This window comes from Meriones unguiculatus (genome assembly GCF_030254825.1).
Source record: "Meriones unguiculatus strain TT.TT164.6M chromosome 13 unlocalized genomic scaffold, Bangor_MerUng_6.1 Chr13_unordered_Scaffold_45, whole genome shotgun sequence".
Taxonomy (NCBI): domain Eukaryota; kingdom Metazoa; phylum Chordata; class Mammalia; order Rodentia; family Muridae; genus Meriones; species Meriones unguiculatus.
Window position 1 is genome coordinate 898,785 of NW_026843652.1, and position 15,710 is coordinate 914,494.

Sequence of the window (15,710 nt, forward strand, 5' to 3'; positions counted from 1 at the left end):
AGCAGTGCCTTCAAATTTATCTCAAGCAATTGGCACAGTGAATTCAGGTGGCACTAACCGCTCTGGTGACTGCAGGGAATTTGAAACTCCTCCAGAACTCCTCTCATCCAGGAAGGGTTTGGATGAATTCCTCCGCAAAGGTTCCTGGGTGTGTCTGAGCTTGGAAGCATCTCTGGAGAGGAGGAGGGGGTCTCCATTTCCTCACCCTTAGTGTCTCTCATCATCTCTCTGTGCAGGCCTGACCTGGGCGCATTTGCCATTTATAAAACCATGAGGGTGTGCAGTTCTGGCCTGTGGTCTCCTTAAATGGCATAATCACTATGACAATATTCTCTCCTATTCTAATCTGATTACTATAATCCTAGAGAAACTTGTTTTTTTTTTCAGAAGTCCCAACCCAAACATGAAGTTGTTGTCATATGCAGCCAATATGGGGGAAGGGGATTGGGTGGAGTGGGTAGGGTGTGTCTATGTGTGCTCAATGCAAGATTTCTTTGCCTGATAAGAAACAGAGAATTCAGAAAACCTCACCGCTGGCTGGGGAAAGCAGTGGAAGTTGATTGCTTTGTTTTCAATGGCTGAGTATTATCTTTTGTGTAAATGTGCCATGGTTTCTTTATCCATTCTTCAGTTGTGGGACATCTAGGTGGTTTTCAGACTCTGGCTACTACAAATAAAACTGCTATGAATGCAGCTGATTAGGTGTCCTTCTTGTAGAGGCTCTTTTGGGTATATATCCAGTAGTGGTATACCTAGGCCTTCCTAATTTTCTGAGAGAGCCCCAGATTGTTTTCCAAAGTGCTTGTAAAAGTTTACACTCACACCAGCAAGGAAAGCATGCTCCCCTTTGTCCTTATCCTCACCAGGATGTACTATAACTTGAGATTTTATCTTAGCCGTTCAGACTGGTATGAGATGGAATCTCAGAGTCCTTTTGATTTGCATTTCTCTGATGATGAAGGAAGATGAGCATTTCTTTAAGTGTTTCTAAGCCATTCAAGATTTCAATGTTAAAAATTCTTTGTATACTTCTGTGCCAATTATTTAATTGGGTCATTTTTATTGGAGTTTGATTTCCTCGGTCCATTGTATAGTTTGGATATTAGCACTTTGTTGAAAATAGGATTGATGTGTTCTTTTCCTAATGTGTAGACTGACATTTAGTTTCATTGATATTGTTTCCTCCTTATAGAAGTTTTCAGTTTCATGAGGTCTCATTTATTAACTTTTGATCCTAGAGCCTGATCTGTTGGTGTTCTGTTCAGGAAGTTGTCTCCTGTACCAATGAGTTCAAGGCTCTTTCTAGCTTTCTCTTCAACAGATTTAGTGTGTCTGCAGTTATATTGAGGTCTCTGCTCCACTTGGATTTGCTATTTATTTCAGGGAGAAAAATATGTATCTATTTGCATTTTTCTACATGCAGAGATACAGTTAGACCAGCATGGTTTATTGAAGAGGCTGTCTTTTTCCATTGTACGGTTCCGGCTTCCTTGTCAAAAATCAATTGACCAAAGGTATGTGGGTTTATTTCTGGGTCTTTGATTCAATTCTATTGATCAACCAACCAGACTATCTCTATGCCAGTACCATGCAGTTTTTATTACTACTGCTGTGTGTTGTAGCTTGAAGTCCGGGATGGCGATAACTCCAGAAGTTCTTTTATTGTATAGGATTGTTTAAGCTGCTCTGTTTTTTTTTTTTATTATTATTCCATATGAAGTTTAGAATTCTTCTTTCAAGGTCTGAAAAGAACAGTGTTGGTATTTTGATGTGATTATATTGAATGTGTAGATTGCCTTTGGTTAGATGACCATTTTCACTATGTTAATCTTATGGATCCAGGAAATTGGGAGATCTTTCCATTTTCTGACATCTTCATTTTCTTTCTTCAGACCATTGAAGTTCTTTTCATGCAGGTCTTTCACGTATTTGGTTAGAGTCACACCAAGATACATTATTGCATTTGTGGATATTATGAATGGTGTAGTTTCCTTAATTTCTTTCTCAACACATATGTCCCATATGTACAGGAGAGTTACAGATTTTTTTAAATTAATCTTGTATCCAGATACTTTGCTGAAGCTGTTTATCAGCTGTAGGATTTCTCTGGTGGAATGTTTAAGGTTGCTTACATACACTACCACCTCCTCTGCAAATAGCAATATTTTTACTTCTTCCATGCTGATTTGTATGCCCTTGATCTCCCTCAGTTGTCTTATTGCTCTAGCTAGAACTTAAAGTACTATATTGAAGAGGAACAGAGAGAGTGGGTATTCTTCTCCTATCCCTGAATTTAGTGGAATTGCTTTGAATTTTTCTACATTTATTTATTTTCTACAATATTTCTACAATTATTTATTTTGATGCTTGCAAACAGCTTGCTGTATATAGCCGTTATTATGTTTAAATATAGACCTTGTATCTTTTTATCTCTCTAAGACTTTCATCATAATGGGATGTTGGATTTGGTCAAACATATTTTCTCCATCTAATGAGAGGACCATGTGATCTTTTTCTTTAATTTTTTAATATGGTGGATTATAGTGATGACATTTTTTATGTTGAACCATCCCTGCATCCCCGGGATGATGTATATGATGTGTTCTTGGATTCAGTTTGTATTTTATTGAGTTTTTCGCATGGAAGTTCATGCATGAAATTGGTCTGGAATTATCTTTCTTTGTTGGATCTTTGTGTGGTTTAGGTGTCAAGGTGACTGTGGCCTCATAAAATGAATTTGGCAGTGTTCTTTCTGTTCCTTTTTTGTGGAACAGTTTGAAGAGTATCTGTATTAATTCTTTTTTGAATGCCTGACAGAATTCTGCACTAAAACCATCTGGATCTGTGCATTTTTTGGTTGGGAGATTTTTGATGATTCCTTCTATTTTCTCAGTGGTTATTAGACTGTTTAAACTTTTTCCTGATCTTAATTTATCTTCAGTAGGTGAAATCTATTCAGAAAATCAATTTTATTTTGCTTTAGATTTTTGATTTTTTTTTGTAATACAGGCCTTTGAAGTAAGTCCTAATGATTTTTTTATTTCCTCATTGTCTGTAGTTATGTCCCCCTTTTTGTTTCTGATGTTGTTTATCTGGATACTTTTCTCCTGCCTTTCAGTTACTTTGGCTAAGTGTTTGTGTATTTTGTTGATATTGTCAAAGAACCAGTTTTTGTTTTATGGATTCTTTGTATCAGTCTCTTTGTTTCCAATGTATTGATTTCAACCCCAAGTTTGAATATTTCCTGTCAACTGCTCCATGTTGGTGTGTTTGCTTCCTTCTGTTAGAGAGCTTTTAAGTGTGCTGCTAAATTATTAGTATTGGATCTCTCCAATTGCTTTAGGAAGGCACTTCATTTATCAAAATGATGTAAGCTTTTCTATTAGCACTGCTTTCATTGTGTCTCATAAGTGTGGGTATGTTTTGCCTTCATTTTCATTGAAAACTAGAATGTCTTTTTTTTCTTCCTTTGTTTCTTCTATGATCAAGTGTTTCTCTTGTTGTTGAAGTCTAGCTTTAATCCATGAATGTCTGATAAAATTCATGGAGTTATTTCAATCTTCTGAGTCTTCTTTTGTGACTGATTATATGGTCAAATTTGGAGAAGGTTTCATGAGCCGCTGAGAAATGTTCTATAGACAACTGGTAGGCCCATTTGATTCAAGATGTTTGTTAGTTTCTTTTTTCGCCATTTACTTTCTGTTTTGATGATCTGTCCTTTGGAGAAAGTCGGTGCTGAAGTCTCTGACTATTAATGTATGAGATTCAGTGTGTGATTTAAACTTTAGTAATATTTCTTTTATGAATGATGATATCCTTACATTTCCATCACAGATGTTCATTATTGAGAGGTTGTAGTGGTGGATTTTTCTTTCGGTAAGTATAAAGTGTTCTTCCCCATCTCTTTTGATTAATTTTGATTAAAAACTTATTTTTGAGACATGAAAATGACTACTTCATCTTGTTTTTTGGGTCAATTTGCTTTCAAAATCTTTTCCAGCCCTATACTCTGAGGTAAGGTTTATCTTTATTCATCATTATTTTTCAAAACACCTAAAAACAGTCTCTGTCTAGTATCCCTAATGACCTATCAAGGCACACACTCAGAAGAATTCTCTATAAGACAATACACAGCCAACACCCTTTCCTAAGATCCAGAGATGAAAATAAAAGTGAAGAAATTAAACACCATAAACCAAAAAAATAGACAAGTCCAGATAGCAACAGCTAGAATCACAATCATGCCAAATCCAGATAACTAAACACCAGAGTGAAACCAAAATCATTAACACCATGACACCAAATCACCACAACCATCCTAGAGGAAATCAAGGTTATAACAGAGGATATGGGTAAAACCTCAATGATGTCTGTGAAAACAAACAAAAAAGTGAAATAAAACACTGAAGATAGCTGAAGATATTTTATTACAAAAGGAATCAATAAAATTAAAAACTGAGATGTGCCTAGAAATAAAAACTGAAGAAGTCTAACAAAAACTCAAGTGATAAGCCTCATCAACACAGTCCAAAACATGAAAAAGACATTCTCATAACTAGAGAAAATACTCTTTCTTAATTTCTCATCCATCAGATTCTCTGTTTATTGATTTTACTGAGCTCTTCAATCTATTTTTTGGTGAGTTTTGTGCAGAGTGAAAAATAGGGATCTATTTTAATTATTTTACATGCATACTTCCAGATTGACCACAACAATGTACTGAAAATTCTTTTTTTTTTTCAGTTGTCAATGAAAGTATGCTGGACTTTGTGTCACTAGCATACAACATGAGAATTTTTCCCGTGCTGCAAATCTGTCTAAACAATTGTCTAGCTATATTTTAGGTAATTGGACTGGAGAATTCGATACTATGATGGAGCAGCTGAGAGTGGCCATTGTCACAGTAAATTCTACCAGAGTGGACGCAGGACTAGCCACAGGATTATCATCATGGATTGCTGCAGCCATGAATCATCTGAAGGAATGGGCGGGCATTGGAGCATTAGCAGGCCTTCTGGTGTTGGTCTCCTTGGTTTGCCTGTGGTATATATGCAAGATTAGAGTCTCACAACAGCGTAATGCAGCCATGATCATTTAGGCCTTTACAGCCATCGAAGCAGGACAGTTTCCCTGAGCATGGTTGGCTACCATAAAAAGCTAAAATGTTATGCTCAGGATGCGAGGCTAAGCACTGCACTCAGGGTCAGCTGCTTTGGACCCAGAGAAGAGCATGTCTGATGCATGCGGGTTGATGCCCCAGGTCCCGCCTCTGAGAAAAAGGTATCGGTCGGGTCTGATGCTCTTTGGGTGGATGACACCTAAATGAACATCAGTACAAAGTCCCAATTTATTTCTAATATCAGAGATCAGACCTCTACTCTTGCCTGATGCATCTAAAACAAAAAGGGGGAACTGTAGAGAGCTGTGGAATGCTATGCCTTAAAGATGGAGCTGGTTTCCCGCCTTCCACCTTCCCGATGGTGAGTGCTCTCTGTCACGAACAATTCCACATTTGGCTAAGGCTGAGGATCTGGCTTGCTTCCATGTATGTGGACCTATCTGCATTGCCCACGTGGCACGCTGGGGTTGGCTACCCAGAGGCTATTTAAGCTGTGGGCTGGCTTTCCCCAGGGTCAGATGATTGTTCAAGGTTCCTGAATAAACTGCATTGAAAAAAAAAACCCAAAAAAAACTTCAGTCTCTGAAGAAAGAAATGGAAGAAGATATCAGAAGAGAATTCTTAAAGAAATAATTCAAATGGCTGAGGAACATTTAAAGATATGTGAAAAGTCCATAATCATCAGGGAAATAGAAACCAAAAGTAGTTTGAGATATGGTCTAAAGAGAGTCACATGGCTAAGAATATTCAGACATTGCTAGTAGGAGTACAAACATATTCTGCCACTAAGGACATCTTTGTGGCTTTTCCACAGCAAGATGGGGATTGTTCTACCTCAAGAACCAGCAATACCACTCTTTGGCATATATCCAAAGAATGTTTCATCCTTCCATGGAGACATTTGTGCAAACATATTTATGTTGCTCTAATCAGCACTTCCAGAAATTGGATATAACCCAGATGTCCATCAACAGAAGACTAGATAAAGAAAATGTGGACATTTGCACAACAAAATGTTACTCAGTCATTTTACAAAGTAAATTATGAAATTTCAAAGTAAATGCATATCTACAGGTAAACTAGAAAAAAAATCAGTCTGAGTGTAATAACACAAGTTGAAAAATACAAATATCGCATGTATCTACTTACATCTTAATATTACTTGTAAAGTGAATGATAAGCAATCTATAGTACATAAAACCATGTAGGATACACACAGAAAAAAAGGACTAGTGTCCGAGAAGAAGTAAATAGATCTCCCTAGGATAGGGCAATAAAATATTTATAGATGGAAAACGGGCTCATAAGAGAGAATCAGTTGGAAGTTGGGAGGCAAGGGGACATTAAGGAAAGTAATATGAAGAAAGACAGCTAAATTTAAATGTTATTTGAATGTTACTGTAGTAATCTAATCTAATTCCTAAGCAGAAGCAGAAGCTTCCTAAAATATATACATAACTGAAGGTGATCCAAACGAAAAAATAAAAGAGATTCCCAACAGGATGCCACTTGTCATCAAATGAGGATTCCAATACTTGGAATGGTTTATATCTACTTGAGGTGTTGGCCAAAGGAATCTTATGGGAATGCCTAAACAATGCAGACTTTTGTCAAGATTATAGTTTGCTCTCCACAAATGGATTGCAAGTCTTTATTGCTGAATACAGCACATAAACACCTCACTGAACATAGAGAAACTAAGCTGGTGTAGGTATATTTATCTATATCTAGGGAGATACACACGTGTGTGTGTGTGCAATTTGTATACATTTTTTAAATTCCAGTAACCAAAATTGTATAAGATTACACATAGGAGACATTATTTTGTTTGTTTATATATAAGAATTAACATTACATCATTTTTTTCACATTCCTACCTTCAAAGCTTCTTGCAGTTTTAGCTCTTTTGAAATTTTATGGTCCTGTTTTCATGAATGGATTTTACATAAGATAGATATCAATTTTGATTTGCATTATATTGTTTATATTGTATTATAACAATAATATATAATACAAAATTATATCACTAGTAAGTATGATAAATAATATTTCAGTAAATTAGAAAAAGTATGGAGATGAAGTGTTTTTCTTTTTGTTTGTTGTTATGAGACAGATGGCTGAGTCCAGCCATCTCAAGACATGTGCTGCCAGGTTCGAAACTAAATTCATATTTACAGGCTCCAAAACCCACTCCAATTCTGATTCTTCAGGTGATTCATGTATGACTTTTAATCAGGAAATAGTGTAAAGATGAAAGTGGCTGATAATCTAAACTAAGCACACAATTCATAAATTTGTTGCCTGTCATGACTTATATTGACTATGAGCAGCTTTCCCCCTCTTTTGATCCTGTATAATTCTGAATTTGGTGCCAGACGTCCAGGAGGAGATCTGAATGCAAAAGCTGAGTTGAGAACCCTGAACCCAGGTGTCCTGCATAAGGCTGAGTCACTAGTGTTTACTTTCTTGGTCAAAACCCCTTGTCCCTCCTCTAATCCACTGATAAGGGATGTCTTCCTCCTCTATCTTACTGTAGCTTATCAGGTCTCATCAAAACTGTCTGGATCTACTTTCCCTGTTGCTTAGTTTAGCCACCTTGACTAGTGGAAGTGATCAAAGAGCTATCAAACTGGTCAAAGTCTGACTGCCCCTGCTCCCTTTCCTAGGAGAAATCAAATGTTCAAACTACTCTCACAACAGCAATCCAAAACAAACAAGCTGTTTTTGGATGAACTACAATTTTGTCTCAGACTCTGGTCCTCTCCAAAGTCACTGTGGACCATGATGAAATCGTACAGATTGTTGAAGAAAGAACCAAACATGTTTTTCACCCACATGGAGGAACCAGGTGTAGAGCCCCAGGGCTATGGGATTCCAAGAGTACATGGATGAGAGGAAAACAGAACAATAAAAAGACAGCAAATTCAGAGCAAGTCTGGCTACAGCAACAGAAATATCTCAGTACTGTGTGACCCTCAGATGTCTGGACTTTGCTGCAGTGTGTGTGCTGGCCTCTCATGAGAACCATTGTGTATGCACAGACTGAGAGCCTGAAGCAACAGTAGGAAGCAGCTGTAGCATTCAAAGTCTTCTCTGATATTGTTGAGGTCTGAGCCTGTTCCAAGGCCTAAGCCAATAATCTCCTTGGATCTGCCTTGACGCAGGGGTCTGTCTCTGTGTAGTGAAGAACCTGACATGTCCCTTCCTTTGCTTTGCCTCAGCCTCCTCCTACAACCTGTGTATGCATCGATGGAGTTTCCTCTGTTCACTTGTGGTTATAAAGGAGAGACCAACACCTACATGGAGGCAGATGTTAACCTCGCTACATTTATTCCCATTTCCATCCCACTTGATCTATCACAATACCTCCATATCCTTTTTGACAGAAAACCAACTCTACTATGGAAGTTCGACCTGTGAGTACTTGCTTGAATGTGCTATGGTTGTTCTGGTTAAAAGATACTACATGACCTGCTAAACACATGTAATTCCATTGAGAATAATGAACTAGATACAGAACAATGTGAAAAACAGTTTCACATTTTTTTCTCCTTCATTGTGCCTCTGCAAACATTTCCACTTCTCATTGTTATGTATCCAGTGAGAAAGAAATCAGGGATAGAAAAAAGAACAACTTTTATGTCTGCCTCATGGTGTGTTTGCATGGTGAGACTTACATATTTTTGACACACTGACTGTAATATGTCAAGATAAGTTTCCATTCTTCTCAGGTCTATTTGGCCATCTAAATATCTTATGTTTGAATATCTGTTTCTTTCTAAAGACTTGGAGAGTTTCTGATAAAGTGAAATTGAATATCCCTATGTGCTCAGCACAAATATTAGAATCTCTGGTTTCATGTGTTCTGGCTTTAGTATCTTTAAAGTATCTCAGTGTTTAGACACTGTGGTGGTCATATTTATAACTTATTTATTTATAATTGATATTGTAATGGAGTGTTCTGAAATTCATGTCATTCATGCCTATATTCTGTCCTCTGCTTAGTTAGCTCTACTGACAAACAGTGTTCTCTGATTTGATTGGAGGTTTTATGATTTTCATTTCCAACCTTTCTATCTGTCTTTCTCCTCCCTCACAATCTCAATTTTGTCTTGTGATTTGTTTTTTCTGGTACTCAGTCTTTCTTGTGTACAGCTGTTTATTCTATCTCTCATCCAAGTTCTGGTGGAGAATGCTGATTCTTTTCTCAATGACCAGTTGAATTCATTGCTTGGTTCTGTCTGCTTTTCTGTTGTTCATCTCTTTACTTTCTGAAGTATTCATCTGCCATTTTATCTAAGAAACTCTGAGATAGGTTGTTGGTTATTTATGATACTGTGGAGGACTCATTAGGCTTTTTCATATTACTGTTTTTCAGTTAATGCTATAATTGGTACATATGTTCATTAAACATCAATTTGGAGATTAAGTTGGTCCTTTGCTGAAAAGTACCTTCTTGAAACTTCAATATATATTTCCTTTCTGAGTAGGAAACAAACATACTAGCCTAAGGTCCTGGTAGTTTTATTATTATGGAGTATTTGAATAGAAAAAAAAAAAAAAAAAGAAAAAAACGCCCAGGAAGTCCAATTTATTCTGGAAGTAAAGAACTCTTTGGAATGCTTTTACAAGATAGAGAAACCATAGTTTAGTAGCCCACTTCAGCCAGAAATAGAAGGAATCCCAACATAGGAGGAAGAAAAGAGCCCATCCTCGGAGATGGAGAAAAGACTGAATCATTAATTGACCGGTCTTAATCTAGATTCTGTTTGAGCTGTGATAGGTGGATCAAGTCTCACCTCCTTGAAGTTTAAATCATAGTTTTTAAAGTTTACACACAGATATACAAGTTCTTAATATCTTAACATGACCACAATCTATAATCTACACTGAAATTCTCACTGTAGGAAAAGCAGGGAACAAGTGTCTGTAAACAGTTGGAGTAGACTGATGTTTTATGTTAAGCTTGGGCACCAAAAAACAATGGTTCTGGGATAAAAAAAACAAACAGCCTTTCTTCTATCTGCATATGTAATGACAGATAAGATTTCAGCACAATGAGAAACATTGAAGTTTGTCTTCAGCAGGAATAAAAGGACATTAAAATTTTGATCCTGTAACTGTGAGAAGTCTAGCCAGTGCTTTCACCTGGTGGTTTCCATAGTATATAAGAACTCCACTGGTTAATATTTTAAAAATCTGAAATTTTAAACTCTTTAAGTCTCATTTTCACATACTTTAAACCACTTTCTCAGACATTTACAACTTGCATTTACATATCTTACATCCCATTTTTAGACATTCAAACTTTCCATCAACTTTAAAGTGTTTGTTTCCCCCATTGATGCATTTACCAGGAGAAAGAGTCATTTGATAACTGGGAAAAATGATTGAAAAGTAAGTTCTTTTAAGTGAAATAACCATAAAATATAAACTGTTAGGTATTAGTAGACTCAATTTGAATCTCATTTAAATCGAATTTTGTGAGATTAGATTTTTCAGTGTGAAGCCAGCAAGGTAATGCCTTCTTCAGCAGGGACTCTACATATCTGTAGAAAAGAACAAGGCCTGACTTTTGTGTATGATATGAACTGACCATGCAGCTGCAGCATTGTTCAGAGGAGCTGCCTAAAATTTCATAAATTCTGCTAAATTTCTATAGTGACAACCTGCTGTGAACATGACAAGAGCTCTGAGAGGGATAAATTTGAGCAGGACGTATAATCCAAATGGCCTCTATATCAGTCAAAATGACAGAGACTTACTGAATATGTGGGCACCCAAGCTGGGGTCCTCCATTGCTTTCTCAAAGATTTTGTAGTTAGCAGAGGTTGACAGTCTTTGGATGCCACACAGAACAACATGGTCTTCAGCTGCCACACAAGGCATCGTGACCCACCAAACATCAGACTTGTGAGGCCTGAGTTAATTTTTATGGAAAAGTAACCTACCTTGGCCAGGCACAGTAGAACATTTAACTTAACAATGTCCAAATGTTGGGCAGGGATTTATTGTTGGATGAAGCATGTGACAATTCATGGTTCAGTTGTCATCATTATCACAGTTGAAATATCATCAAAGGAAAGGCCATTTCTGCCTATCTTAGCTACCAACTAAAGATGTCTGGCAGAGAAATCATTTTCATTACATTCCTTAAATCCATACTCAGCAGAACTCTATGAGGGCCTTGAAGGAAAGCATCTAACTTATTGCCATTTTTTTCACTTGAATATTTTTTATTAATAAATCCAATTTACATCTTGGTCATAGGTCCCACCCTCTTCTCCTCCAACTCCTACTCTCTCTACCATATATATCCTCCTCCACTCTTCTGTCCCCTACCTACACACCCCAGCCCCTGTAGTCTTATAATGACTGAGTTTGTGTTACTCCCCTGTGGTCAGTTAGGTCAATTCCATCAGGGCAAAGTGACCAACAAACATAAAATATAGTCATGTCCACTCCACTAACTAGTAGGCCAGCATGAACCCTAATCAGCACATCAGCTACTTCTATGTAGAGGACCTAGTTTGAGATCATGCATTGTCCTTGGTAGATGCATCAGACTCCTTAGGAAACTCTGGGCCCTATTTGATTGGCCCTGGTGATATTCTTGTGGTATCCCTGTCACACAAATATAAATGAATAAGTATACAGGTGTAACCAACTAAATTGATTCTTTAGTCTTTAGTATCACTTTTATGTGATTGAAAAAAACATAAGCCCTCGGCTCAAATGGAAAAAGATAGAATTTCTTCTATAAATTTGAATAAATTTGAGAGTCTGTGAATACAGCTTATGTTATCCCAAATTCCATCATACAATGTGGAAGCAGCTTCATGAATTTTCATAGTAACAATAAATAAAGAAAACTATAAATCCAATACATCACTGGAAACCTCAGAGAGGACATTAAACAGCAAAATGGGGCAAGTTATCATACAGGCCCAAGATGGCTATGTGATGTCATTCTCATCTTTTAGATTGGCAAAAGCCAGTAGAGTGCTGGGTTACTATATTCTAAAATGATTTTATTCATCAGCTATAGGATAGATAGATAGATAGATAGATAGATAGATAGATAGATAGATATAGAGATACAGATGCAGATATATATATATATACATATATATATATGTATATATATATATATAACTATCATCTTAACCACAGAGGTGTCCAAGAAATGGCTACTCAGGTAGCCCACGCTATGGTAATGAGCCTTTCAAACTACAACATTGCAATCTTACCACATCAATGAACTTTTTATAGCCAGTCTTTGCAGACACTGCTCTGTCCAGGAATTTTCATGTATATATGTATATATTCCTACAATTCAATATTTAGTATGGTATAATCCTTGAGGAAGACTAATTGTCTTTCTCTCGGTTTTTGGTAATTGCCTGCTTTTGCCTGGTAGATTCTCTCTTAACAGAACATCTAGCCACAGATCCCAGATTAATGTAGTAAAACCAAATGGAATTTCTTCTTGATGATGGCAGGTCAGAAGGCAGAATCCTTCCTTCAGTAGAACACAGTTGACTTTAGGCTAATGATTTCTGTTAAGCTCCCTCTATTAGGGTCACCCAGACTCTTATCTACCACAGGTTTTGAAAAAAAGCTTCTGAGGACCCATCCCCAAGTGCTGAAGGCTCTGTGTGACACAGTTCAACTAACCCACCTGCAACAAATTTCCACTTTGTCCCATTGTGAGCACTTTTGTACTGTCTTAATGTACTTGGTGTTTTCTTTTTCATATGCTACTTTAACCTACTTTTTCCCCCTTCCTTACCTAGGAAACTCTACTCATTCATTTAATCTGCAAGCTTAGAGAAACATCTTTCCTTTACTACTTTTTTAGTTTTTGTAAAGATTTATTAATTTTTACATTATGTTTATGAGTGTTTTGCCTACATGGTTGTTTGTGTGCCACTTGTGTAAAGGTTCCCTTCAGAGGCCAGTGGAGGACATGGATCCCATAGAACTGTTGATACACACTATTCAAACCTAAAACTGGCTACTGTGACTTGAATCAGGGTCCTCCATAAGAGCAGCAACTAGTCATAACATATCATTTTTCAAACCCAAGAACACTATTTTGCACATGCTTATTTATTCTTATTTCATTTACTCAAGAGCTCACCTTCTTATATATATGTGAATACCACAGGTGTCCCTGGTGCCCAAAGATGCCAGAAAGGATCTTATGAACTGGAGCTAAACATGTTTCCAAGGCCACCCTGTGGGCACTGAGATGCTAGCTTTTATTCAAAGTGATCTATCTATAGATAGATGCCCGGGCATCTGTCTATACCACAAAGAGAAACTTTACCACTAGTAATGCACATAAACTTGTTAGAATTTTCATAAGTATGAAATTGAATCATTACAAAAGAAAAGGGTAGGAAGCTCTTTTTTATATTCCTAGTAAAACCTTAGTGACTCCTCTGTAACCCAGTGATTCCATGAGCTGAAATGTCATAAGCACATATGTATTCAGTAGTCATAAGATACAAACAATTGATATTTAATGCACACAATGTACACCAAAAATATTTGAAACATTTAAACCTCTGAGAGTTTAGGAGCCGTTTGATGATGTTCCTGGGCTGTCATGAGCTTATTCACACAAGACTTACATGTCACAGGAAAAGTCAAAGGCTAGGATCTCTAGGTTCCTGTATTTGATAAAGACTTTTTTAGAAAAATGAACTGACAATACCCAACCTTTTGTTCCTCTGGTTTAGAGTGACTTGGAGAAACTATCAATATTTGCTGACCTTATACTTTGCCATTGAAGAGATAAATAAGGACTCAAACCTGCTTCCCAATATGACCTTGGGTTCCCACATCTACAATGCTTTTAATTCTAACAAAATAACCTTGGAGGACCCTCTGATATGGCTGTCTGGAAGGAGTGAGTATATCCCTAATTACAAGTGCAACACTCAATACAAACCTCTAGGAATCATTTCAGGAAACAAGCCGGAATTTTCTGCTGCAATTGCAACACTTTCAGAGCTCTACAATGTCCCACAAGTAAGTTAGAAACATATTTTAAGCACAATTCCATCTTAGACTTGATGAAAACAAACAAACCAACAAAAGAACAATAACAGAACAAACAAAAGAAAACAGAGAAGTGGATTATGTTTACTGTAGGCAGATTTCAAATAGCAGTGAACGAATTACTTTGATATGTTAATAGTTAACAGATGGCAGAGTGTGGCAAAATGCATGAACAGTTAGTTCTGGGAGTTTCTGAGCAGATCACTTAGTAGTATCCATGATTCTATCTCCAAACAATGGATGATGTACTGTGGATACTCAGTCTGCATTTGATCATAAGTCAAATTCTACAGCAAAGATACGTAACTACCCAATCTAGCATATATACATCTCAAAATTCCTACGGTTGTCAATACCTGACATATGGAAAAAGAAAGTTCAGGACATGTGACTAAGTTTGGAACAATGTTTAATGCCATCACCGATGAAAATCTTTGAAGGAATTAATGATCTCATTCAGGAAAGTTGATCTCAGAATAGCACCCACGAGACTAACCACTTAGCTGTATCATCATAATTGACTCTTGCCAGGCTACACTGAAGAAATGCATAGCATCTATCAGCACACATTACTACAAACAGAAAATGCCTGGTGAGCACAAGAGTCAGCAATAATCAAGATTAAAAAACCTACACGGTAACTCTCATTGTTATCACTCAGTTAAACAATTCATAATTGTAGTTTAAGCTAATGTAATAAAAAATAAAGACAATAATTTACATCTGTCTGAGTTTTGTCTCTATTGAGAGGGATGATACAATAACCCCTGGCAATGAGGCCCCAGGTAATCACAACTTGAATAATTTTAACTTGGGAAACTGAATCTCTGAAAACTGTTAGTCTCTTTCCATATTTGCTTTCCTAAAAGTGAAGGTTCTCAGAGGTGTTATGAGAATAGAAAATACCTGTTAATGCCTTCTGCAGTTTTCTCTACATCAGATATTCTTTTGCATTGTTATTGTAGCAAGAGAGATCTATCATTCCTTTCAAGCCAATGAACAGCTTATTGTTTACCTCTTGGCTGCTTCAGACACCTCAGTAACTTTGGAGCTTATGGTATTTGTAAAAGACTGTATAGCACCACATAATTTCGGGACAAGCTAATCTCACAGAAGACATCCTCCTTAACAATAGTCAGTCCTTTAACCCTCATATTTGAATTATAAAATCACTTCCTCTTAAGGGTGATGATTCCAAATACCTGAAACTCAGAATCACTTTTTTTCTTTCTTTGCTTCCCAGGTCACATATGGACCATTTGATTCCATGCTTAGTGACAAAGATACATTTGCATTCCTTTATCAGATGTCTACTGAAGACAGAGGTCTAGCCCAAGGGCTGATATCTTTATTGCTCCACTTTGGCTGGAAGTGGGTGGGGATCATTGTGTCTGATGATCAGAGAGGAAGGGAGTTTCTCTCTGACCTGAAAGTGAAGATGGTAACAGAAGATATCTGTGTGGCTTTTATAGAAAAACTCCCAGATAATTTGAATGTAAATGTAAACTATGATTATTGTTTG

The 15,710-nt window shown here is 36.8% G+C and overlaps 1 protein-coding gene across 1 annotated transcript; it reads left to right on the forward strand.

The window, feature by feature from the left end:
• The first annotated feature begins 1,355 nt into the window (after positions 1 to 1,355).
• LOC132651304 (vomeronasal type-2 receptor 26-like) lies at positions 1,356 to 15,331 on the forward strand. Its single transcript, XM_060376531.1, has 5 exons — positions 1,356 to 1,514; positions 3,835 to 3,876; positions 8,341 to 8,535; positions 13,867 to 14,158; positions 14,720 to 15,331. Exons 3-5 carry the CDS (start codon positions 8,369 to 8,371, stop codon positions 14,801 to 14,803), a joined length of 543 nt encoding a protein of 180 aa, XP_060232514.1. The 5' UTR covers positions 1,356 to 1,514; positions 3,835 to 3,876; positions 8,341 to 8,368; the 3' UTR covers positions 14,804 to 15,331.
• The last annotated feature ends 379 nt before the right edge of the window (positions 15,332 to 15,710 follow it).